At 37.2% G+C, this 27791-nt stretch overlaps 1 protein-coding gene across 2 annotated transcripts; it reads right to left on the bottom strand.

Moving 5' to 3' along the window:
- Window positions 1-27791, bottom strand: CDK7 (cyclin dependent kinase 7). 2 transcript variants are annotated; one of them, XM_022596056.3, is made up of 12 exons: window positions 27596-27791; window positions 27178-27237; window positions 21468-21501; window positions 20498-20565; window positions 19690-19758; window positions 17643-17753; window positions 16281-16399; window positions 14565-14664; window positions 6743-6829; window positions 2808-2957; window positions 600-747; window positions 1-187 (listed from the first exon to the last, which is right to left on the bottom strand). In XM_022596056.3, the coding sequence occupies exons 1-12, from the start codon at window positions 27659-27661 to the stop codon at window positions 159-161; spliced, it is 1041 nt and encodes a 346-aa protein (XP_022451764.2). In that variant the 5' UTR covers window positions 27662-27791; the 3' UTR covers window positions 1-158. The 2 variants fall into 2 exon arrangements, with proteins under 2 accessions (XP_022451764.2, XP_022451774.2); XM_022596066.2 differs by lacking the exon at window positions 20498-20565 and having other exon boundaries at window positions 27596-27790.

The raw sequence follows: 27791 nt of genomic DNA, 5'->3' as shown, positions 1-27791 counted from the left end.
TTTGTTTTAAAATACATTTAATAAAATAACCCAGTTTTACATATTTTACATGAATAGAATATTTACAGATTTCTTTTAAAGCATTTAATTAATGTTTACTATTTTGCCTTTTTCACTATATCCTTCAGTAGTACAATATTGTCCAGTGTTCGCTGTAACTAAAAAATTAGCTTCTTGGGTAATCCTCCTGGGGGGAAAAATGAGGTTGTTTACATTTAATCTTATAGCAATTTTAACCAGTCATTGCATTCCAACTACCTCTATTTTTACTCGCTTTGATTTTCCAATAGCACTAGTTAAACATTAAGCATACAGTGTACCAGAAGGAATTTATGAAAAGAGCAGGATGCACATGGACAGTACTTGTAACTCTGAGGTATACTCAAAAGTGCCCATGTCCTTTTAAAAAGCATGATGTAAGTATTCTCAATGGAAGTAAACATAGCTAAAACACCACACTCAACTTTATCCAATTTAAATTTATACAAGTAAACAGGTCACAGTCTACATTTCTTAGCTGCCCTTCAGTCACTAGCTATATATTAGCTATCTGGAGTTTTCTGAATTCATTTCATTTCTTGTGAAAATGAGAGTTTTACCTTGTTCCAAGGCCTCTGTTCTCTTCCGTTTTGTTGCCATGGCTGGATTGGACTGCTCCTTTAAAGCGTCCACTGGACAGTTTGGTCTTGGCAGCTGACATCCAGGTGTTGGCCCTGGCCGATTACTGAAATACTTAGTTTTCAATGCCTTTAAGAAGAAAAGATACCAGAGCAAGTAAGGTTTTAAGTGAATATATGAACTGTGTTTAAGAAAAGCTAACCGCCAAAATTTTAAGGAGCATTAAAAATACTATGTGAATACCCCCCCTCCCCAAGCAAACTTAATTTCAAGTATTTCGACATGCAGATTACTACAAATAAACATCTAGCAGCCTAAGACTGATTGATAATTCCATTACTATAAGAAAAAGACACTACCTTCAAATTTTTCTACAATAGCCAAAGTACAAAATATCCATAGTAAGATGTTGTAAAATTCATCTCCCTACACATTATAGGCTCTGTAGTTCAAAACACAGAGAGAGACTCGTTTAAAAAGAACTTCCAAGTTTATTTGTCATATCTATAGGTATTCAAATTCCAAATCACATAAATTCTTAAAAATAAAGCTTTTAAAAAGATGTGATAGGTTGGAAACAATTGATTAAAATCCAACAATCCACTACAGATTAATAGAAATTTTACTTGGAAGGACTTGCCCAAGGTTACTTCTATTTACTACCAGTCCAATGTTCTATAATATGATATTTTTACTTAGTTCCAAAATTCCAATAAAAACAGTTTTATTCTAGATGACAAAGTTGTCAAGTTCATACTTTATCCGCATCATAGTACTGTTCAATAGCCACAAAAATTTAAGGTATTTCCTTCTGGATAATTCTTTTATGAACAAAAAGAAGTCATATAAATTTGTCAAGCATACCTCCCCCTACTTGCCAACGTAATATTATATGCAGTAATAATTTAGAGATTTCTTACTTCAGAAGAGTTGCATTTATAAAATATTACTTCCAAATCATAGCAGTTCCATAAGTAAATTAAACTAATTTTAAGCTACACAGAGATCTAAGAGGAGTATCACATTCCAACTTTTAGATATCTACAAGCCAAAGCCCATTAAAAAAATTCATTCTATCAAAATACAACCCAAGTAAGTCATCACAACTAGTATTTTTCTATATATTTTGAGTTTTACTATTAATGAAAACAACTTTCTAGATAATCTGACCTGGTGTCAAGTTTCTTATGATGGAGATAATATGCATATATGCATGAGTGAAAAGGTAAAAATGAGTTACTTGTTTGAAATTAGAAGAGTAATTCCAATGGTAAAATATCTAGTATATATATATATATTAATGTGGCATGTACTGCTACAAAGAAAAGGCTTGTACAAGTAAATGCATTAAACAATGATTTGGTAGTCTGTAATAAACTTAAGTGAAAAAAAATCCACTTTGTATCTCTCATATATTGTACATTAATATGTTTTGTGAGATATGAAGATTTGTGACATTTCAATTGGTCTCTTCCTTTATGAAGGCAAATCATTGTACCGTGTTGCGTTTTTGCACTGCCTGTCCCTGCCCCAGTTTTGTGGGCTTGTTTTTAAAACAAAGAAAAAAAACCTTTTCAAATCTATAGGTCTTATATTTTTGTATTGGATAACATTTCTCTCTTCTTTTATAAGAGCAGGTATTCTTGGTCTTCCACATTTTTCTTGAGTTTCATTCTCATTTCCTTTAAATAACTCAGTTTCAGTGTTTTTCTGTTTAGAATACCTTTCAATCTCTTGTAAGTATACAGTTGTATCAGACTATACCATTTTCTCCCTATTATCACTTTCTGACTGTGACAATGACCAGAATGCATATTTGAACTGCATTTTATGGGGAAAAAACAAAACACTTTTGGCACTGATTTTAGCACAAAATTTTAGTTAATACATAAGAGTTTAATTGAAATATACCAATGCCTTAACAAATACAAAAACCTTTTTTTTCCTCTCTAGTGAACTATTTGAAAGCAAATTAATTATGAAATAGAAATGTATTTATATGTGTTTAAGCAAGAATAAACTCTCCTGTACTTGTGTGCATCATATACTTTAATACCAGTCTGAATAGTGCTTGTAGCTTAGGGAAAAAATAAAATTTGTTACTCCTTAAAACAAAACAGAAACACATCTTTTCGGTATTTAAAGAATGTTAGAAAATCTTAAGAAATTCTAAAGATATGCTAAAATACCTGTGTGGCTGTAATTCGAGTACACGGATTAAATAAGAAGAAGCCTTGTATAAGATCTAGCAAGTCATCTCCTGCTGCAATGAAGATATGCTGTAACGGGATTCCAGGGAAACTCTTAAATGTCACGAAATCTGGAAGACTACACATGTCCTGTAAAAATATTTTTATAATCCAAACGTAAGTAAAGAATTGAAAGGCATGTAGATCTCAAATGAATAAATAGAACTGTCATACGGATGATATGATGATCTATGTAGAAAACCTCAAGAAATGTATTAAAAAACTCCTACAACTAGTGAGCAGACAAGGTTACAGGAAGGTAAACATAAAAAAATCAACAGTAGTTCTCCATACTAGCAAAGAACATGTGGACACTGAAATGAAAAACAATGCCATTTAGAATCACTCAAAAAGAATGATGGAATGCTCTGGTGAAAATCTAACGAAACGTGTAGGACTCATATACTGAAAGCTATACAATACTGATGAAATAAATCAAAGCTCTAAATAAATGGTGAGACCTATCATGTTCGTGTATTGGAAGATTCAGCACCATAAGGATGTCTATTCTCCTCAAATTGGTATACGGGTTTAATGCAATTCTTGCCAAAATTCTGGCAAAATTATTATAGATATAGACAGGTTATTCTAAAATTTATATGGAAAGGAAAAAGAACTAAAATAGCTAAAAACAACTTTGAAAAAGAATAGAAGCGGGAGGAATCAGTCTACCTGATATCAAGACTTAATATATAGCTACTTAATTAAGACTGTGGTATTGACAGAGGGAAAGGTATCATAAACAACACTGTCCCCTCCAAAGACATTTTTAATCTCATACCTCATATAAAAATTAACTCAAAAAGGATCACAGACTTAAATGTTAAATGTAAAACTATGAAACTTACAAGAAAAAGAAAATCATCAGGAATATCTTTTTGTTAGGACAAGAGTTCTTTGACTTGACATCAAAAGCATTATTCATAAAAAGAAAAATGATAAAAACAGACTTGATCAAAATTAAAAACTTTTACTCTGGAAAGACTGTGAAGAGGATGAAAAGACAAACTACAGTGTAAGAGAAAATTTGCAAACCACATATACAATCAAAGGACGAGTATCTCAAATATATAAAGTGCTCAATACTCAGCCAAAGTACAAACAATCCAATTAAAAAACAAGGAAAAGACAAGAAGAGACATTTCATTAAAGCTATACAAATGACAAATAAGTACATGAAAAGATATTCAACACTATTCATTAGTCATTAGGGAAGAGAAAATCCCTCAGAATGCTTAAAGTAAAAAAGTGACAAAACCAAATGCTAGAGAGGATGCAGAGGAAATGGATTACTCATATATTGCTGGTGAGAATAAAAAATGGTACAGCCCCTTTGGAAAGCAGTTTGCAGTTTCTTAAGCTAAATATGCAACCCATGACTCAACAACTGCACTTCTGGTCATCTGTCCCATAGAAATAAATGCTTATGCTTACACAAAAGCCTGTATGTGAATTTTTTTGGCCGTGCAGCTTGTGGGATGTTAGTTCCCCGACCAGGGATGGAACCTGGGCCCTTGGCAGTTAGAGTGCAGAGTTCTAACCACTGGACCGCCAGCGAATTCCCTTGTACATGCATGTTTATAATAGTTTTATTTGTAATAGCCCCAAACTGGAAACAATGCAGATGTGCTTCAACGAGTGAACAGTTAAGACAAACTGTGGTACATTCATACCACTCATCAATAAAAAGGAACGAATTATTGATAAAACCAACAATCTGGATAAATCACCAGAGAATTATGTTGAATGTGAAAAAAAAATCAATCCCTAAAGCTTACATATTATATGACTCCATTTATAACATTCTTGAAATGACAAAGTTATAAAAATGGAGAACATATTAGTGATTGCCAGAGGTTAAGGAAGGAGTAGGAGTGGAATGAAAGTGGGTATGACTGTAAAAGGGCTCTTTGTGGTGATGTCCTATATATTAACTGTATCAATGTCAGCATGCTGGTTGTGATTTTTATCCTAACTCTGCAAGATGTTACCACTGTGGGAAGCTGGGTAAAGGGTGCAAGGGATATCTCTGTATTTCCTTCTGCATGTAAATCAAAATAAGAATTTTTAAAAATCCACGGAAAACATCAGTAAGCAACTACTATTTAGAAAATCATGTCAAATAGTACAGAATAAATATTATGAACATGGCTCTGGAGTCACTAAGACCCAGACTGCAGCCCTAGCTCTGACACTGGGTAGCTTCAGGCAAGTTACTTAACCTCACTAAACCTCAGTTGTCTCATCTGTAAAATGGGAATAACAGTACCTACCTTAATAGGATTGTTGGGAGAATTAAATATAATTTATGAAACCCTACCATTAATGGCATACAGTAAGTGTTCAATAAATGAAAGCTATAAGAGCGTATTTCACAATTAGAACATACAGCCAACTTTCAATTAGAAAGTTGAGGAAGTAACAGCACAAAAGAAACTCAATTTCAGTTTCAGATAATTTCATTATAGTTTTAACCAGAAGATAAAGAGACTGATCAAAATTTCTCTTTTCTAGTATTTATTTTTTCCCCAGAAGATGAGGCTATAATAGAAAGGAAAATAAAAAGGTCTTCAATTATATTTTTTTTTTTTTTTTTTTTTTTGCGGTATGTGGGCCTCTCACTGTTGTGGCCTCTCCCGTTGCGGAGCACAGGCTCCGGACGCGCAGGCTCAGCGGCCACGGCTCACGGGCCCAGCCGCTCCGCGGCATGTGGGATCTTCCCGGACCGGGGCACAAACCCGTGTCCCCTGCATCGGCAGGCGGACCCTCACCACTGCGCCACCAGGGAAGCCCCTTCAATTATAATTTTACAATGAACAAATGGGACTTCCCTGGTGGTGCAGTGGTTAAGAATCCGCCTGCCAACGCAGGGAACATGGGTTCAATCCCTGGTCCAGGAAGATCTCACATACCGCGGAGCAACTAAGCCTGCGAGCCACAACTACTGAGCCCGCATGCCTAGAGCCCGTGCTCCACAAGAGAAGCCACCGCAATGAGAAGCCCGCGCACCGCAACGAAGAGTAGCCCCCGCTCGCCACAACTAGAGAAAGCCCGTGCACAGCAATGAAGACCCAATGCAACCATACATACATACATACATAAATAAGAAAGAAAGAAAAAAGAATGCACAAGTGAGAATTTCACTGAACTGTAATATATAAAATTTAGCAATTTATCTTGTTTTAAATTTTATCACAGATTTAGTATTTCTTTTTTATAGACATGTAATGGTTTAAAAATAAATAACAGGGAGTTCCCTGGTGGCCTAGTGGTTAGGATTCTGGGCTTTCACTGCTGTGGCCCAGGTTCAATCCCTGGTTGGGGAATTGAGATCCTGCAAACCATGAAGCATGGCCAACAACAACAAAAAAATTATAATACTAAAAAATCTTGATTGTGTTAGTGAAAATTCAATAAATACACCCAAATCCATCAAGATATTGATAAACTAACATGGAACATCCATAAAATTAAATATTATATGGCTTAAAAAGGTCAATAATATTAAGTAAAGAGCAAGTTAGTTGCAAAAAAAATTTGTATGGTGTGATCCCTATTTTGCTAAAGAACAAAAGAAAAAGCAACTCTATATGTCTATATGTGCATATGTGTTTGTGTATGCATCCTCATAGCAAGACTTTACAACAAAATAAGAGTGATTAACCCTGGAATGGGAATTACTGGATGGGAGAGGGCTATAAGTATATAGAAGGCTGGATGGTATATCATAATTTTAACTTTTACTTTGTATAACTTTTGCAATGAGTATATATTATTAATAAATTAAGACAATTAGTACATTTCTTACGTAATATTCACATTATACACTATACAGAATTCTAACTAAATTTTAAAGAACATGTATGAAGGCTTACAGGCCACTGTTCTTCAGTTGGTGTGCCCAAAGTTTCAAATATTCTTGTTAGTTGATCAAGGTCTGAATCTCCTGGCAAAAAAGGAACCTGAAAGAAAGTGAGAGGCAGCCACTTCAAGATAGTTTTTGATAGCTGTTACATAAATAATACTATAAATTTAATTTAATAAGAAACACTAAACTATAACAAAAATTTAGTCTGAGGCATACTGGATATGGCATTAGATCCTGCCATTGCTATCCAAGTAAAGAGTACCACACTGTCCATTTTATTCACGCCTCTCATCTTTAATAAACACTTACCATGTAAGAGGCACTGTGCTAAGCCCTAGGCATTTAAACAAGGGAACAAGACAGTCCCTGCTCTCCCCTGGGGTGGACATGGTGAACAACGATGATACCAGTAAAGCAGTATTTACAAGATGATGTGCTCAGTGAGAGCACAGGATAGGATCCTAGCCTATATGGGAACAGCACCTAACCCACTCTGGACAGGTGAGGGAAGGCTTCCTACAGGAAGTGGCCATGAAAGTTGACAGATGAAGATGAGAGTTGCCGAAAGAAAAGTCTAAGATGGAAGAAGAAAACTATCCTAGCAAAAGGGCAGGTACAAAGGCTGGGAGGCAAGAGAACACATCTCTATTCCAATATTATTTAAACAATCTCTTGGCAAATTCTTTCTTTGAAGAGGTATACTGGCCAACTTTAAGAGGATAAATAAGTTACATATATACAGTGGAATATTACTCAGCCATAAAAAGAAACGAAATTGAGCTATTTGTAATGAGGTGGATGGACCTAGAGTCTGTCATACAGAGTGAAGTCAGAAAGAGAAAGACAAATACCGTATGCTAACACATATATATGGAATTTAAGAAAAAAAAATGTCATGAAGAACCTAGGGGTAAGACAGGAATAAAGACACAGACCTACTAGAGAATGGACTTGAGGATATGGGGAGGGGGAAGGGGAAGCTGTGACAAAGCGAGAGGGAGGCATAGACATATATACACTACCAAATGTAAGGTAGATAGCTAGTGGGAAGCAGCCGCATAGCACAGGGTGATCAGCTCGGTGCTTTCAGTGCCTGGAGGGGTGGGATAGGGAGGGTGGGAGGGAGGGCGACGCAAGAGGGAAGAGATATGGGAACATATGTATATGTATAACTGATTCACTTTGTTATAAAGCAGAAACTAACACAGCATTGTAAAGCAATTATACTCTAATAAAGATGTAAAAAAAATAATAATTATAAGTTAAACGTCAGTAAGCTGATAAGAAATGATCAAAATCTTTGCTACACAAAGACATTATTTTCCAATTCATTTCTCAGATAGGTAAGTATACAGGAAGGAAAAAAAAAAGGAGTTTTCTCTACTCTGTGAGTTAAGAGGCCTTTGGCACTGTTAAAGGCAATGAAAAAGTTTATAGAATCACTGGGAAGACATGAAATTAAGTACCAAGTCTCCAACATTTTTATTACTGTGGACCTCTACCAGCAACAAAACATAACAAAAACACCTCTGCCAGTTATCAATATACTCCAAATTCATCCTTTTTGACTCTCCATAAAAATGGATCTGGGCCCTTTAAATATTTTTCCTTTGCCAAGTGAAGCTTTGTCAGTAGAGAATGCTGGAGAGACATCACAGGAAGAAAAGTTTTGCTTCCTGGTTCCAGTCGGCTTGCCTGGCAGGCTCCTGCACCACTCTCAGCTTCTAGAATCGGTACCAGGTTCCTGCAGTGTGACCAGTTTCTCCAGTGTTCAGTTCCAACAGTGCACGGAGGCCAGCAGCTTCCCTCTAGAATGCTCTGCAGATGGTTTTGTAGCAGTGCCTCTAGAGAAATGCTTTCCTCAGCACCTGAAATACCCTGAACAGCTTTCCTCAGCATCCAAGAGGACAGATTTCCAGCAAGTTCAGCACAGCTCTACAGCAGCTTCTCGGTCAACCAGTGAGCCACACTGTGCCCTCTTCAAGAGGTCTAGATCTCAGCCCTGGGTGTCCTCTCATTGGGTGCTCTGTCCTTAGTCCTAGGGTTACCCCTAGGTATAAGGGTGACTGCTCTTTATATCTGCTATTCCTATATTCTTTAGAGTTCTCTTTACTTTTTGTTAGTCAATCCCTCATTACTACAACCTCTTGTCATAGTTAATAATTCTTTATATTAAACTTCCCTTTTCAAATTAATGTGTGGTTTCTATATTCTGATTGGACCCAGACTTAACATAAACCCTATTTAAAATGTGTATTTATAATAGCGTGCTATCATGTATATTAAATGTGAATAAAATAGAAACTAGAAGGGATATTAAATAACATTTCATAAATCTTTTTTTTTTTAATATTTATTTATTTTTGGCTGTTGGGTCTTAGTTGCGGCACATGGGCTCTGTAGTTGCGGCATGCGGGCTTACTTGCCCCGCAGCATGTGGGATCTTAGTTCCTCTGACCAGGGATTGAACCCACGTCCCCTGCACTGGAAAGCAGATTCTTAACCACTGGACCACCAGGGAAGTCCCCATAAATCTTTTTAGACATGCTCACATTTTCTTCTTATACCTTCTTCTTATACCTTCTTATACCTCTGCTACTTTGCAAACCACTAACGTAAATTGTATTATGAGATCTGAAGACAGGGACACTCATCATCATAGCCTTAGTTTTGTGAGCAAGCTTGCAATTTAACCAGATTTTAAGGATGGCTGTTTTTGTCTGATGTAAGAAATTTAAATTAAAATGAGCTGCCTAATGCGTGGAATTTGGATCCCTCACAATGTGTTCTGTTGTCTTCAATGTTGCTTTTGAGAAGTCTGATGCCATCTTTTCCCTAATCCTTTATTTTGGTTTCTGTGTAAGCTTTTCATGTTTTTTCTCTCTGTGGAAATAAAGGCTTTTTCTTAAGAATCCCCTGGTATTCTGAAATTTCACCATGTGTCTGGGCATGGATCTTCTTTCATTCATTGTGCAGAATCTTTATGGCACTTCCAACCTATTCACATCCATCAATGCTGGGCTATTTTCTTATGAATTTCCTACCCTCGATTTTCTTTCTTCTCTGCTATATTCTAAGATCACTCCTGGATCAATCTTCTAATTTTCTTATCTTTTCCCTACTATAGTCCATCTCTTTTATCTTTTGGTTCTATTTAATGAAAGAGTTCTTTAGCTTACTTTTCTACTATTTTTGTTTGCTTTTAGTTATCCTTTTTGAAAAATTTCAAGTATACTTTATTCTTTGATTGTTCCTTTAGTAAAAGAGCATCATGTTCTTGTTTTATGTATGCAGTATATTCTCTCAGTTCTCTGAAGATTTGGTGCAGGTGGGGAGGCGAGGATGAATTTTCTTCTGCTACCTGATAGTTTCTATTTTTTCCAAGTTTCTTTTTTAGTTTGTTTCAGTATGTCATTCATGTTGGAGGCTTTCATCAAATACCTGATGATCCTTGCCAATTATCTGGTTATCCTTACATGTTGGAAGCAGTCACTAAATAACTGAAAATCCTTGATAACTATCTGGTGATCACTGGCTAACCATTCATATTTAAAGGTAAGGTACTAAAAAAGCTGATTCAAAGCATTCTATCTATGAAAAGAGCTTGTTAACTCATGGCCTTTATCTAGAAAGATTGGACAGGTAGCTTAATGCCAGTTACCTACGGGTCTATTCTCTGGGACTGTTCAGTTCTTCCAGTGAAGGATCCTCTAATCTTTTACCTGAGTTAAAATGAGTTTTACACTGGCTGCCAGGGTTCTGGGAGCTGAACAGGGAAATAAGTTGGAGGTTTTACTGTTTAGTGTGCAGACTTTCATGTAATCTGTGTGTTTTCACCCTGGCCTCTCACCCCCATCCTTCACTGTGTCTAAGGATGCCCATGTCTAGAGATTCCTGCTTCAGTTTCTTTGGAGAATAAACCTTTCCCTGGTGGAGGAATAAGTCAGGGGGAAGTATAGCTGGGGGAAGGAAAGTAACCTGGTCGTGTCGGGGACCTTGTTATTAAGTGCTCAATATACAGGTTTTTCAACCAACCCTTCTGTTTTTAGTCCTGCACCTCATTATTGCCATCAATGATCACTCTCATTGCTAAGCAACTCCAGGATTCTGTGTGCCAAACAAAATTTGTGTTCAGTTGGTATCCGTTTCTGAAGACTTTTAGCCTTCTTCATTTCTGGCTTCATATCCTCTGGCATAGGGTTATAGGCACCTCCTAATTTCAAACATTTATGTTTGTTTCTTTTTAGAGATAATTTCTGAGGGGGGGAGACTTTTGCCTTGCCATCTTAAAAATCCTCAAGATATAATTATCACTTTATTTTAAAATGTCTTCATTGTATTAAGCATCAATGCAATGTTGACTAAAAAAATCCACTGTCTGGGACTTCCCTGGTGGTCCAGTGGTAAAGAATCTGCCTTACAATGCAGCGGACGCTGGTTCGATGCCTGGTCAGGGAACTAAGATCCCACATGCTGCAGGGAAACTAAGCCCACGTGCCGCAACTACTGAGCTTGCATGCCTCAAGTAGAGAGCCCGCATGCAGCAAACTACAGAGTCCATGCACTCTGGAACCCATGTGCCACAACGACAGAGCCCACGCACCCTGAAGCCTGTGCGCTACGACTAGAGAAGAGAAAACCCTCATGCCACAACTAGAGAGAAGCCTGCACGCCACAATGAGAGATCCCACACGCCTCAACGAAGATCCTGCATGCCGCAACTAAGACCCAACACAGCCAAAAATAAATAAAATAAATAAATAATAAATAAATCTTTTTTTTTAATGATTTGGCCTCCCAAGTCCTAGTCAGTATTTTTATATTTATTTGTTTGTTTGTTTGTTTATTTATTTTTGACTGCATTGGGTCTTCGTTGCTGCGCACAGGCTTTCTCTAGTTGCAGTGAGCAGGGGCCACTCTTCTTTGCAGTGCGCGGGCCGCTCATTGCGGCAGCTTCTCTTGTTGTGGAGCATGGGCTCTAGGCGCGTGGGCTCAGTAGTTGTGGTTCGCAGGCTCTAGAGCGCAGGCTCGGTAGTTGTGGTGCACTGGCTTAGCTGCTCTGCAGCACGTAGGATCTTCCCAGACCAGGGCTCGAACCCGTGTCCCCTGCATTGGCAGGCATATTCTCAACCACTGTGCCACCAAGGAAGCCCTTTATTGTTCTTTTATCCTGTTCTATAACAGCTTCTTAGAGGACACCAGAATTTAACCAATACAATTGTGACTAAGCATATGAATGAAAACTTTTCAGTTTTAGGAAAAAGAGTCCAATTAATCCTAAGAGGAAGAGAAGTACTGAGTTCAACAGTACAGGAACCCAAGAGGGACTTCCCTCTGGTTCTTTTCAGTAGGACTCCACTCATGACTTCTCTTTTAAAATTGTGTTGAGATTCATCTTTTTAAGAACAATGACATTGTAGAAATTTATTTTTTCTTTCTCAGGTCTTTACAGAGAGGCAGGGATCACAAACCAAATATCAGAAAATCAGCAAGTTTTTTTATGCAATAGGCATGAACAATAACATTCTTGAACATCTGATATCCTATAGCCTCTAACATCCATGTGCATCCAGAAGCCTATGCAAAAACTGATGGAAGCTCTGTTCTGAGCTGATACAGCCAAACTGAAGTATTGGAATGTCAAAGGGCTGAAGATCAACCACAGGCCAAGCCATTAGCTCTGGATCCTCACCATCTGGATGAAGTAAGAGTATGGCAGGCAGCTTGCTGGTTGATCAAATTTTTGTATCACCACATCATCTCTAGGGAATGCTCTAATGCAGGCCAGTAGGATGCCCAGTGACCTTCCTATAAAGCATAAAATGTCTCCCCCAGACCAGATAGTGGCATTTGCTCAGTAGGTAATATCCAAGTTTAGATTTTCTATTAATCACTATGCCTCATAACATGATTAAGAAAAAAGAACATAAACAGATCATAAATTAAAAAGTAGATTTGTGTTATTCAGTGACATAATACTCCACTAGTATAAATATTTCTCAATTCCTTTTCAGAGGTCAGAATGCAGACCAATTTGCTTCTAAAATGTTTTAAACTATATAGACTACTTTGGTTGGATATAGGATTACTTATTATTGCTCCTGTTTTCTAGTTATTAAACCTTCTATAAAATTTATATAGAAAAAAAACACTTTAAAGAAGTTAAACGCTTATATTAGCAAATCTTCTGAATTACCCTGGCTTTCAACTATTATCTATTTGGACTGCAGAATCTCACCACAGATTTAGAACTGTGTGGACAGCATTTCCAAGGATATTTTCAAATGAGTACAGAGACAGTTTAAAATAGGAAACATTTTTAATTGTGCTGGAAAAATATATGGCAAAATGGTACAGTTCTTCACCAAATAGGGCTGCCTGTCAACTCCTTCATAACCTTAATAATAATTCCAGCAACGATGCCAATGGTTAGCAAGACTCCAACTATGACTTCAACCAGGTCCACAATTTCTAACCCATTTATTTTCAACTGCTATCTCTCTCTCCTTACTTTCTAAATGGAATGATCAATCATAACACTAGGGGCTATGGAATTCCGTTTCTGTCTTGGTCATGAATGAACTGGGCTTTTGAGAGTTAACAGATTCTCAAATGTACCCTTCCAGTAAACTCTGTTTTTGTGAGTAGCATAGTTGTCACACCAGGTGATTCAGAGGACCCATTACTACAGGGATTACTTATGTCATCTTCAAGCCTAAATGTGAGGGTTTCTTCTACCAGCATTCAGAAGGGTGAGCATCTCAAAACGATGCATAGAACTCACACTAAACTAAAAAAGACATTTAAGAAGGTATCTTCTCGGTCTTCCCTGGTGGCGCAGTGGTTGAGAGTCCACCTGCCGATGCAGGGGACGCCGGTTCGTGCCCCTGTCCGGGAGGATCCCACATGCTGCGGAGCGGCTGGGCCTGTGAGCCATGGCCGCTGAGCCTGTGCGTCCAGAGCCTGTGCTCCGCAACGGGAGAGGCCACAACAGTGAGGGGCCCGCATACAGCAAAAAAAAAAAAAAAAGAAGGTATCTTCTCTCTGGCGTACAGAAGCTATGTTCTATGTTCAAGGAAATAAATAGCTGTATTTTTGTGTTTTGGGTTCACATTTCATTAAATACACATGGCTTGAGGAGAGGGGGAGTAGAGGCTGGAATCTGGAATGTAAGAAGGAAAAACACTCAGCCTCAGTGTGATTTCCCAATACTCCTCTGCCTTCATCATTGAGAAGGGCTAAACTAAACTTCATAGCTAAAGAAAACTTACCAAGTTGGCATCTTTCTCTACAGTGAGGGAAGGGAGAGGATGTTTCATTGTAAGATGGTCTCAGTTTGAGAAATGCTATAGGACCACCATGTCTGCTCTGCTTGAACAGAACTAAAATGCTCCTCTCACACAATATTTAAAGTTATGCAGAGTTGCATCTGCAGTGGTTGGTATTACGTATCTCTTAAAGTGTACTTTTAAACAGCCCAAACAAAAAGGTACCAGAAGTACATAAGTTTATCCTAACACTTTTAGTTACTGTAGAGACAGTACCATATTACAGCCCAATGAGTTTTATTATAGTTACATTTCAGAACACAGAATGATCTATAATAAAACCTTTATTGTCCTAAGTGGGAGATCTCATCTCGCATTAGCATTAATAAAAAGGTTGTACTTGGCAAAGGTGTTTTTTTTTTATTAACCTGTTTGTTGGCTTTTTGTTTCAAGGATGGTACTCCTCTCTGGGAATTACTTCTGGGAAGATAATTATTACACAAATTATAAAAACAAATTCCTATAACAATACTGAAGTGTGTACATCAATTCCAGACTTACCCTTAGGAGCAACTCTGCTAATATACAGCCAACAGCCCACATGTCCACACCTACACCATACATTCTAGCTCCAAATAGTAGCTCAGGGGCCCGATACCACCTGAAGAACAAAAAGAAATACTGTCATTTTAGGATGGAATTAAAGTATTTCTTAGAGAAAATTCCTCAGCAAAACATCATCTACTGATGAAATGCACTTTTATGGATATATTAACTCAAGAAAAATTGGCTATAAAACCAACAAGTTCCATATTACTGCCAGGAAATTACATACACCCTTAGTCCATTCACTCTCCCACTTTGAGATGAGTAACACTTTCTTTCTCCAGGAACCCTCAACACCATCCTTCCTCTCAGCTGATGACCTTATTTCCTACTTCACTGAAATAATGCAAGTAATGAAAAAAATTTCTACAGACTCACCTTCAGTCATTTGTATTCTCACAATCTGCCTTCCCATCCATAACTACAGATGAACTATCCATGATTGTTTTTAAAGTCAATCCCTCAACTTGGGCACTGACACCCCACTCTCCTGCCTATTTTCAAGGATATTGCTCCTCCAATTCTCTCCTCTTTCTCCTACATCAACTTTTTGTTCTTACTAGATTTTTAACATCAATGTCAAACATACCATTATTTTTTCTAGCCTTAAAAAATAAACTAAAATATAAAGAAACAAAAACTTCTTTGGACCCCACTTCCCCTAACAGTTACCCCTCATCCTCTGGTTGTCTGTTCTTACTGTCTCCATTTCCTCTTCTCTCATCCTCTTAAACCCGTTTCAGTCAGGCTTTCATCCCACCACTCCACCAAAATTGCTCTTGTCGAGGTTATCTAAATTGTTAATTCTCAGTCCTCACGTTAATATGACCTACTAGTAGCATTTGATTTGCAAGAAGAGAAAGTATGAGAAACGAGTAGATGAAAACCAGTGGCACACAATACTCATGTATGTGGGTCCCTGTTTTCCTCAGTCCCCAGTGTTCCTGAATGATGGGCTTAATCTTTCCAGAAATTACATGAACAACTACTTATATCCCTTACTTTTTACTCAGGGCTCAGGGGACTGACACTCAGTGAGATCTGGAGGAAGGTGACAAAGTAATTTAAAAGGATAGAGAATCTGATGACTTCTCAGATCCTTACAAGAGTCAGAGAAATTAACAAATGTCATCCTGACAAGATAAAATCTACCATCCCTATCTATTTAATGTGATTTTTAGTTTTTATACATAAAAAGTATGAACAGAAAGTGGAAGCAACTAATAATATGCAAAACCCAAATATAAATGCACTGCTTTGTTTAGAGAATTTTCATTCACACTGAATGATATAAAATGTGGAACCAAGACTGACCAATAAAATAAACACAGGCCCCCCAAATCACATGCTTATGTACAAGAATAGGCACTACAGTTCCAACCTACCTAACTAAACTGTATAAGAAGTATAAATTAGTCCCCAAAATAACTTGGTAAGTCTCTGAGGACCGAGTTAAATTCAACTCCGTTTGAAAGAAGGGCTGTATATTTTTTTCACTGTGGTAAGGTATACACAATATAAAAAAAGGCTATATTTTTAATAAAATACCAATAGTAATCCCTGAACTCTGCCAAAATTTCAGAGAAGACAAATGATGCTCATCTGTGTAATCACAATCATTTGTGTATATCCTACACAATATAAGGTTTCAGTTAGTTAAGGAATCCTTACCTGGTTACAACCTGATGTGTATAAGCTCTATTGGGGCTCCCAAATGATTTGGCCAGGCCAAAATCTGCCAGTTTTAGAACTCCATTTTCATCTAGCAACAAGTTGTTTGGTTTTAGGTCCTATATAACAGAGGTTTTAAACAAACAAGTAAGCAGGGTGGAGAAGAATATCACAACGATACATTTAGTTGGCTTAAATTTAAACTTAGCAGAAATGGGGTAACACCCCAAATCTAAACAACCACCAATATTATTTTTATTGACATAAAATCCTACAAAGCAAAATAAGATTGGCCATATTACTTAGTGAGACATTGGGTCAAGGTACTTAATTTCATGAACTTCAATTTACCTACTTCACAGGTTTGCTGTGAGGATTAAATTTAATATTTCCTGTAAAAGCCCTAGTGTAGTGACTGGCTTATAGTAAGCACTCAATAGATAGCTGCTGCTATTTAATTTAGTAACAATATATATGGGGAATTCCCTGGCGGTTCAGAGGTTAGGGACTCTGCACTCTCACTGCTGAGGGCCCGAGTTCAATCCCTGGTTGGGGAACTAAGATCCCACAAGCCACGAGGCCAAAACAAAACAAAAACAAACAAACAAAAAACCCCCCACTATATATGAACTTCAGTAAATAAAAATATTAGGCACTTATAAGGATGAGGAATACAGTCTTCACAATCTATGCTAAAAATATATTAGCAATAACCTAAAAGAGATTCCAAGTGTAAGTATGAGAATTACTAACTATAACTTACTTATTTTTAGCTATTTCATCTAAATAGGGTGCCTAAGAACATCTACCTATCTAAATTATCAGCCTTGTTCTAGTAGCTGAATGCTCCTAACAATGGCTCAGCCATTTCAGAAATTTTATTTCATTATTTCCTAGAATTTTAGAGCTACTAGAAATATTTTTCCAAAGGTATTTTTGCATTGCATAATTTAATCCAGACTCCCACTGTTTTTGGTTTTGTTTATTTTTTTCCCATTACAACAGTACAGCACAAAGAACACTGGACTTCAAGCCAAAATGTCTAGGTTCTAATACTATTGTCAATTTTCAGCTGCTGACCTTGAAAAAAAATACGTAACTTTGGTCAGCAACTTAGCTCTTCAACTATGAAAAACATGAAGGACTAGGTCTCTTCCATTTCTAAGTTTCATATAGTAATTCAGAGTCCTCACAGCACCACGTAGTGGAACTGAAGGGAGCACACAGAGGAAGAAGGTTGGATAAAATGGCCCAGCTCTATTTTGTAACAATTTACATACTCAGACCTTTTGTGTAATAAATTGGCTACATAAAGTCTGACTACAACATGAAGAAGCAACAATATTTGGTTAAATACCTTACCCTATGTAGAATCCAGTGTTGATGTAAATATTCTAATCCTTGAAGAGTCATCAACATGTAGGCTTTGATGTGTGATGGTGTCAGCACAAGACTGTTATCTTTTATTATAACCTGTAAAGCAGGCATACAATATACAGGTAAGCTTTATTATTCCAAATGGACTCTACTATATAAAATCATTTACAGACATAAAGTGGATTTATTCATAGAGGAGAATCTCAAGAGAGCTTGCCTAACTCTCCTTAGGAAGTACTGTCAGAACCTCCAATTATATGGTTAGGGAAAGTATCTTTGGTTTGGAAAGAAAGCAGTGCTTTATGTCCTACTGCTTTGTTTTTAGGCATCCATGTAGCAAACATCTGTTGTTTTCACTTGCCCCCAGATACATAGCCCCTTCTGACAAGAGCATTCAACACTCCATCTGTTTCCAGCTTAGTCCACGTGGTTAAAACAGGACTGTGCACTACCTGTAGACTTCAGAGGTAGACACAACGACCCAGGCATGGTCAGTCACCACACTGCAGCCTGCTTTCCAGACTAGCTCAGGGATGGATATGTGAGCCAAGCCAAGGCAAATATTGGTGCTAGAATCAAAGGGAACACAGCACTTTCTTTCCTCAGGGATTATTAAACTCTAAGGACAGAAGCCTGCAAGTGCCTGAGCCACTATATTGAGAAATTCTACCCATGAACAAGGCAACAGAGAGAAAACACTGAGTTAAAGTGAAAGACTGTGTTACATTAGCATTATTTGTGAACTATGCCTCAAGTCAGTCAGTTTATTCCTAGACTTTTCGTTATATGAGATAAAAATTCACATTTTCTTTTTTTTAAAATAGGTAAAATATACGCTTTTAATCTCACAGTTCTATGAATTTCAACAAACACATCCAGTTGTGTAACCACTACCATAATCAAGACATAGTTTCATAACCCCCTAAACTCTCCCCAGGCCACTCTCTACTCAATCCTCCCCTCGATTCCCTACCCAGGCAACCACTGATCTGATTTCTGTTCCTTTAATTTTGCCTTTTCCAAAAAAATCATACATGGAATCATATAATATCAATAGCTTTTTTTTTTTTCGCGGTACGCGGGCCTCTCACTGTTGTGGCCTCTCCCGTTGCGGAGCACAGGCTCTGGACACACAGGCTCAGCGGCCATGGCTCACGGGCCCAGCCGCTCCGCGGCATGCGGGATCCTCCCGGACTGGGGCACGAACCTGTGTCCCCTGCATCGGCAGGCGGACTCTCAACCACTGCGCCACCAGGGAAGCCCAATATCAATAGCTTTTTGAGCCTGGCTTCTTTTGTTTAGTATAATGTATTTGAGATTCACCTATACTGTTGCATATGTTAGTAGTTTGTTTCTTTTTATTCTCAAATAGTATTCCACTTTATGATTACACATTTACTTAATGAAAGCTATTTGGGTTGTTTCCAGTTTGGGTAGTGACAAATAAAGCTAAACATCTGTGTAGTCATATGTTTTTGTTTCTCTTGGATAAATAAATACGTAGAGGCAGTATTTACTAGATTGTACCTTAAGTGTATATTTAATTGTATAAGAAACTGCCTAATTGTTTTCCAAAGTGGCTGCATCACTTTGCATTCTCATCAGCAGTGTATGAGAATTCCACTTGTTCCACATCCTTGGAATGTCCATTACTGAGATGCAATTAATATTAATGAAAAGTGTAAAATTTTATTTTTCTCAAAAAGAAACCTGGCTTTCAAAAGGATATTCTGTGATAATATCACAAAGAAGTTCCAAATCCTCCGAAGCCAAACACTCATTTTTCGAAAAAGGAATGTCAATAAGGTATTGGGAACTTGGTAGACACAATGCTATTGAAATCCAACTCTTGTATTTAATCCTGGGAATATGGCTAAATGATTCAGAAGATCTTTGACTTGAGAACACATCTAGATTTCAACAAAATTAAGCATTCTTTTGACTGCCAGTATCTTCAAAGGTAGAAAATAAATATTTAGATTCTCTTTTGATAAATAGAGAAAAAAAATTCCTCCAGGAATTTTAATCTTACCTCTAGGTCAGTTTCCATAAAATCAAAGACAAGGCTAATATTAGATTTATGTCCAAAAGCATCAAGGAGCTGCAAAGCAAAATTTTAAAAAAATCAACATGTGATTCTCTATTAACCACTTGACAGTATTAAAGTAATTTTTAAAAACTTAAACCAGCATTTGGATTGTTGATAATTCTCTGTAAAGTTTAAATAATTTTATTAAATTTAATATTTATCTTTTTTTTGGCTAGGAATTAGTACTTTGAAGCACAGGATACTAAACCTTACTATTAAAAACAAAATCACTAAATACTTAACCTCTCCCTCCAAATTTTGGAGTTATAATAAAGATATGAATTAATGAAAACCTCATTTAAGTCTCCAATTTAGAAAAATTCCCAAACTTGGTACTTAAGAACATCCTACAAATAGCATTAGCAGCTATCATTCATTGAATGAGCGTGTTCTCTATGCCAGGCACTATCCCAGGTACTTTATGTGTATTCAGTCTCATAACAACGCTATGAGGTAGGGACTATGGCACAGAGTTCAAGGGAACTTGCTAAAGGTCTTACACATGCTAGAGCTCTCTAGGCTTCAAAATGATCTCTGAGAAAATCAGCCTGTACGCCAATATTTAATTTATTTCATCAGTTGTATAGTTTTTAAGACACTGCCTACAAGAACAATTAGGATAGAAAATAAATTTCAGCCTTTTTGCAAGGCTCATCTAGAACAACTTATCTTGCTGAGCCTTCAATCAACATCTACCACATTCAGGAAAGGCAGGGTCCCAAATCCCAGAAACAACTTAGATCATACTCACACCAATTATATTTGGATGACTTAGCTCCTGTAATAATTTTATCTCTCTTAAAGCTGTTCTATTTATACCTACACAAAAAGGCAAAGAAAAAAGTGAAAATTCTGAAATCTCAAACCTTCTTGTAAACGTATTTTTTGGGAAAGGTCAGTCTGATGAAATAGCGATGACTATTCCTCAGGAAAAAAATAACAATTTTTATGACATATCTGTTTCCATTTTATATTGCTTTATTTTTAAAATAGCTTAGCACAGACTATGATAAATGGTGAAAAAAGTATTCACTTTATCTGTGAGATATCAGATCTGAAGACTGCTGGAACAACATGTACACAAGTGTGTAGCATATAGGTGAGAAGTTAATGGCTCCCTTCTCTTGCCTTATGAATATCAGTGGCAGATTCTTTAAGCTAACAGCAAACTAGTGATTAGATACCATTTTGCCCAATGTGAAGGATGGAACTCAACATTTAAAATAAAATCTGGTGCTAGTTATTACAGAGATGATGGATCCTCTACATAGGAACTATTTCTTGATGACTAAATAGGACTTAGCACTCTAGCAAATAAGGCTTTGGAAGAAGGGGTAAAAAAAACTTTCCCCTCCATACATTTATTCTATAGTAAGCTTTGTATACTTCCATGAATCCTGAATTTTCAAAGTAATCAGAAGCTCAGAAGAAGAAACAATGGCTTGTAACAACACCTAAAGCAGTAACGAAGACAGGAAGACAAGTCACTAATAACCTTGCCGTCTTCCATCTACTTAGGTGACTTGAATATTCTTCTGAACACCCAAGTGGCGAAAATCACAAATATCCTATCTCTATCCTGAGTCTATCTTTACTCTTCTGGGACCCTGCAATAACTCTATCCAGAACCACTGTTAACTTTAATTAATACTTTGTTCTCTTCCTCACTGAGAATAAGAACCTTTCCTGTTCTGTCAGATTACATGAAATAAGTTACTCACCATCTTTAGCTTCTGATCTATGTCCAAGTTTGATCTGGCAGAGGAAAAAACAAACACATTAGAAATATGTTAAATTATTTAGACCAATGCATATATATAAACACTTCAAGGACTTTGCTGGTGGCGCAGTGCTTAAGAATCCACCTGCCAATGCAGGGTACATGGGTTTGAGCCCTGCTTCAGGAAGATCCCACATGCCGTGGAGCAACTAAGCCCGTGTGCCAGAACTATTGAGCCTGCGCTCTAGAGCCTGCGAACCACAACTACTGAGCCCGAGTGCCACAACTACTGAAGCCCGCACACCTAGAGCCCGTGCTCCGCGACAAAAGAAGCCACCGCAATGAGAAGCCCACGTACCACAACAAAGAGTAGCCCCCGCTTGCCACAACTAGAGAAAGCCCCCCGCGCAGCAACAAAGACCCAAAGCAGCCAAAAATAAATTAAAATTTTTAAAAATTCTTAAAAAAAAAACTTATAGCAAAAATATGTAGCAACTCATATGTAGCTAGTATTAGTAGGCAAGAAGGGAGTGGGAATCATGAATCAGAAAGGCAAAATTAACAACAGAAGAAAGGATCAAGTACCTATCATTCCTTTCCCCTTAAGTTTTGAATTACACATCTTTGTTAGATTAAATGAGGAACAAATAATTAAACACATAGAGGCTAATAAACAAAAGGAGCACTTCAAGTTAGACTACTTCGGAGGAAATGCGTAACACATAAAATAAGATGCTTAATGTGTCCAACAATATGCTCCCAGGGACCACATTTTCCAAAAAGAAAAATTACAAATTGCGACGGATATAGAAAATGGTTAAACTGTTGTTACTGTGAATAAGCACATCAAACTGCATTAACAGGTTCAGTCTTACACAAAACCAAGTACCAGGTTAAAGAACAAGAGCTAACTACTTTATACAATGACAATGTAACCAAGAATACAAAAAAAAAAATCCTACTCCAGAAAATCAACTATTCTACTTTAAAAAATATCCCCCACCTATATAATACAAATAGAACTTTTAATTTAAAGGTAGGCTATTTATTATAGCACCAAAAAATATAAGGCACTTAGGAATAATGCCAACAAGAGATGTATGAAGCTTTCCATGAACACTATAAAGCACTCTTAAAATATGCTTAAGAAATGAGATCAGAATAAATATAGATAGCATGTTCATGGATAGGAAGACTCAATATCATAAATACGTCAAATATGTCAATTCTCTTTAATGGAACTAAATGTAAAGTACAAGAGCATTTTTCAAGGACATTGACAAATGGATTCTAAACTTTACATGGAAAAGTAAAGAGCTAAGAACAGATCATTTAAAACATGATTACATTTTCTAAACATAATAAAAAATAGACTAGTTTCATGAAGCCATCTACGTCATCACCCAGATTCAATAATTACCAATATTTTGCCATACTTACTTCATTCATTCATCCTCCCCTTTTTCTTGGCTACAATATACACTTTTTCGAGTCCCAGACTTCATGTTATTTCATCCCTATATACTTTAAGTAGGCACCTCTAAAATGTGGACATTTTCTTACATAACTATAATGCCATTCTCATACCTAACAAAATTAATAATAATGCCAGAGTAGCATATAATAACTAGTTCATATTCAAATTCTCCTGATCTGTTTCAAATTTCTCAACTGACCCATAGAGTAAGCCAAGATAATTTTGAAGAAAAATAGCTATATGGGACTTACCAGACTTCAAGACTTTATAAGGCAATAGTAATTATAGGCTTATTGTATTGGAGCAGGGATGGGGGGAAAAAAAAGTCAACCAGTAAAAAAGAATAGTGTGCCCAGAAACAGATCCAAGTAGAAACTGGAACTTGGCATTACAACTCACCAGGAAAAGGACATACTATCAATAGTGTTGAGAGAGCTGGGGAAAAAATACTGGATCCCCATACTACACAACAAAGAAAATTTAATTCCAAATGGAATGAAGACCTAAATGTGAAAAGTAATACTTTAAAATTTTTAGACGAAAATATAGTAGAATTCTTTATAACCTGGAGGTAAGGAAGCACACAAAAAAGGGAACCAATAAAGGAAAAACATGGACAAATTTAACCAGATTAAAATTTTAAATATCTGTGCCTCAAAACATACCATAAATCAACTAAAAGTCCAGCCAAAGACTGGGAGATGATGATGGAAAAAATTTTTACATACTGAAGTATGGAGAAGTCATTCTGGCTTATACATGATTTAACAAACTTTTTGCTAACTAGAACAGCCTGTTTTGTGGTCTATCAAACACACATTGTACATCTACTTTTACCCATTGAAAAAAAAAAGGGTGCATTGTCCCCGAAGTAAAGAATGTCCATTTTGAAGATAGGGATAAATGCCTCCCTTCCAGGGACTTCAGTAGTAGTACTCCTTTGATGATAAGGCTCCCTTCCCGGGAGCCATGGCCATACTGACTCACTGTGTACTCGGTGACCTGTCTTCGGCTGATGTGTCTTTTTTTTTCTTTTTTTGAAACTTTGAAGGAATGTACGCCTGTCATGCTTGATGTTTTCTGTTCTGACAAGATATAAATTATGCTGAAAACCATACCTCTTCAGAACAGTTCCTCAGAGCTATCTGACAGACTGTCTTCTGGGCTATAATCCTCAGTTTGGCTTGAATAATACTCTTCTATTCTTATTACAGATTGGTAATTTATTGTTTACAGCAACGAGGGTATCTCCAGTGCAAATTTCTGATAAAGGATCGGTATCCAGAATATATAAGAAATTCCCCACCAAATCAACAGGAAAGAAAAAAATGTAAGCAACCTAACAGAAAAAGTCTAAAAAGCCAATAAATCTAGGAAAAGATGATCAACCTCACTGGTAATCAGAGAAGTATTAATTGAAAAAACAACCATATACCATTTTCGATCCATCTAATTGACAACTGTTATAAAGTCTGACAATACAAAGCTGGTGAGAATGTGGTGGGAGGTTAAACTGATCCCACCATTTTGGAGAGCAATTTGACAACATATGGTGACATTGCTGCGTATTCTCTATGCAGCAACAATTCATAATTGGTTTCAACTAAAGATACATTCTCTAGAGAAACTCACATATGTATAAGAATGTCTGTAGAAGGGCTGTATAAAAGTAAAACATTTAAAAAAAACCAGCTTAAATGTTTATCAACAAGAGTTTGGATAGACCAATTCTAGTGTAGCCACATAACTGAATCTAATCACTGATGAGCATGAATAAACCAGATCCACATGTATCCATCTGGAAGATTCCAGAAATAATACTGATTCAGAAAAACAAGTTGCAGAAGAATATTGCGTGCGCACGTGCCTGTGTGTGTGTGTGTGTGTGTGTGTGTGTAGGGAGAGAAAGAGTTTAGAAGTATGCAACACTATATATTGTTGAGCTACATAAAACAAATACTGAAAAATGAAAAAGGCTCCAAAAGGCTACCATAGGGGACTGGTTAAATAAATTGGGAAACATAAATTCAATACAATTGTTTAAAAAGGATAAGGTAGATTAATGATGTCTTAAAAGTCCGAAATACAATAGGCAAAAGAATACAGAATACATAGCTTATTATCCCTTTTTTTGTAAAATTAAACATGTCAGTAAATGAGTGGGAGTAGAAATTGAGTGTTGGGAAAGGAAGGTGCACAAGCACCACATCTCCAATGTTTACAGTAGGAAGTATAGAAAATGTCTAAAACTAGGGAAAGAGACCACTCAAGAAATAATGATAAGCATACTATCTAAAGAAATGGGTGTAAATAGCAGAGAAAACAGTTTTGGAGTTGAAAGTGATTGCTCCAAGGAGTGAAAACCAGGGGTAGAGGAGAAAGGCATGCTTGGTCTAGTAACTGACTTTTTTTAAAAAAATATTTTGAGAAATAACTGGTTTAGTACAAGGAGAAATATTTCTGCTTTTTTTTTTTGAGGTACAGTTTATGTATACTATTATATAAGTTTCATATGTATAACATAACGATTCACAATTTTCAAAGGTTATATATTCATTTATATAACTGTTATATTCCATAAAACCACAAAGATGTACTGTTTGAAATAAAAATTAAATGTAAAAGAATATTCCATTATGAGTCACTTTCAAGGGGTACAAGTCTATCACTGAGAAATAGGATGAATTCTAAATCCTAGTTTATGATAAAAGTAAGCAAACAAGAAAACCCACTAGGATTTTCAGAAAACCACAGAATTCAATGAGATTATACCAATTTGAAGAGACTATATCAGTCAAGTCAATACATTTTTAATGAGTGTCTGCAAATGTACCAGACACAGTCCTAAATATAATTCAAGTGGTAGTAAACAGAAAATAAACTCATAGGTAAAAGACTTTAGATTTTGATAAACGCTATGAAATAATAATAGAGAAATATGCAAAGAACACCAGGTAAGAAGGGAGGCACACCTGTTTTAGCTAGAATGACCAGCAAAGGTGTGTATATACAGGAGATATTTGACTGAGATCTAAATGATAAGGAATCAGTCATGATTCCTGATTACATGATTACTCAAGTTTTAGAGTAAAAATATACTAACCAGAAGGCAGAGCAGCAAATGCAGTGATACCGGGACTGGGATGAATTTAATGTATTCAAGGGACAGAAAGGTCAGTATGGCTAGAATAAAGTGAACCAGGGGTAGAATCAGAAAAATAACTTTAGAAAGAATTAACAAAGTTAAGGGTTTCACAAGGGATTAGCTATGGCATTGGTTTATAGAACATAAACTAGAAAAGGAGATGAGACACGTCAGAAAAAGTAAAAAAGATAACAATGGCAGGAATGATTGTGGAAAGGAAGAGTGGGAAGCAGGTGTTAAGAGTATGAGAGGGATATGCTTCAAAGGAATTAGGGATTTTCAAGGAGAAAGATTCAAAGCAGCAACAGGAATAATAAGGAAGGTGGTTACCTAAGCCACCAACAGGCCTGAGGTGTGAAGAAACCAGCTTCTCTTGAGAAGGTTATTGATTTCCGTAGTATGGGAAAAGGCAATCAACCTGGGAGCAGGACACCTGGATCTAAAACCTGGCTCTAGCAATTACTATCTGTGACATCTTGATGAGTCACCTAATCTCTCTTAGCTTCAGCCACCTCAAGTGTAAAATAGAGATACGCTACCTACTTCATGGGCTCTTATGAGGATTAAATGAAAAAACGAGGGTGAAAGTATATAGAGAGTTAACTAAATACGACCGAAGTTTCTTGAATGAATGCGAGTAAAAAAGCTACTGAAACCATTAAAAAAAAACCCGCACCACAGCAATGTCATTAATGCTGGCGAAAGCCTTTCATGGTAAAACTGTACTCAGGAAATACAGATATACAAAGTGGATGCAGGTGAGGCAGAAACAGGGACCTGGAAAGGTCAGGTGTTCTGAGGACCCAAGAGACGAGCAGTATTTGTCCCCTTTTCCAACGTCTGCGTTTATAGAACAAACATAACACACAGCTTCCTCTTCATTTCAATTTCAATGAATGCAACAAAACACAAGTTCAACCCGAGTTCCACGTTGGAACACAAGACACTAAGAAATTCTATTTTCTTTGAAAATGACCTAAGTAACTCCTCACTAGCAGAAAACGGTCAAGAGAAGTAAAACGGCCAGACACCGGCTCCCATATACACACATCTTCAAGGAGACTCAAGGAAAAACAAACTGCAACTCACTTTCTTAATGGCGACAATTTGGTTGGTGTTCTTGTCTCTGGCCTTGTAAACCGTGGCAAACTAGAGAGAAGAAGAGGAATAAAGTTAAGTTGGTGAGAATATTTTTGGTTTGTGTTTGCCTTTTTACTTTATTAGATTCGGGGAAGCAAGGAACCCAGGATTCTTGGAAAAAACTCGCGGCGGCTTGAAACGTGGTGGGGCCGTCCACGTCTCGTTCCAGTCTATTCTTCGGAGAAGGCCGCTCAAGGTCTCATGTCCAGGGTGGACAGAGGGGCCGCAGGAGGGGTGTGGGCAGCCTCCCGCAAGCAGAACGAGTAGCGTGGCCTGTCCGCTGGCTTCCACGAGAAAACCCGCGACGGTGTGAGGCGGACCGGCGTTCCCCGCTCAGGGCCCTCCGAGCCCCGCCCGAGAATCTCACCTGTCCCTCGCCGAGGAAGTCCAGTTTTTCATAACGCTTTGCTCGCGACTTCACGTCCACAGCCATCTGTCACGCAGAGCTCGACTCCAACTGAAACGGGAGAGCTCCCAAGACAGCGAGAATTTAAAGCACCTTAAAGCCTCCCACAGCCACTTCCGCCCACTGAGTGCCGATGCTTCATTAGCTCCGCCCCCAC

This window comes from Delphinapterus leucas, chromosome 3 (genome assembly GCF_059928025.1).
Source record: "Delphinapterus leucas isolate spDelLeu-1000000601 "Yukka" chromosome 3, BTC_Dleu_Yukka2, whole genome shotgun sequence".
NCBI lineage: Eukaryota > Metazoa > Chordata > Mammalia > Artiodactyla > Monodontidae > Delphinapterus > Delphinapterus leucas.
Note: the sequence above shows the minus strand (reverse complement) of the source record. Positions and strands in the feature narration are given on the sequence as shown.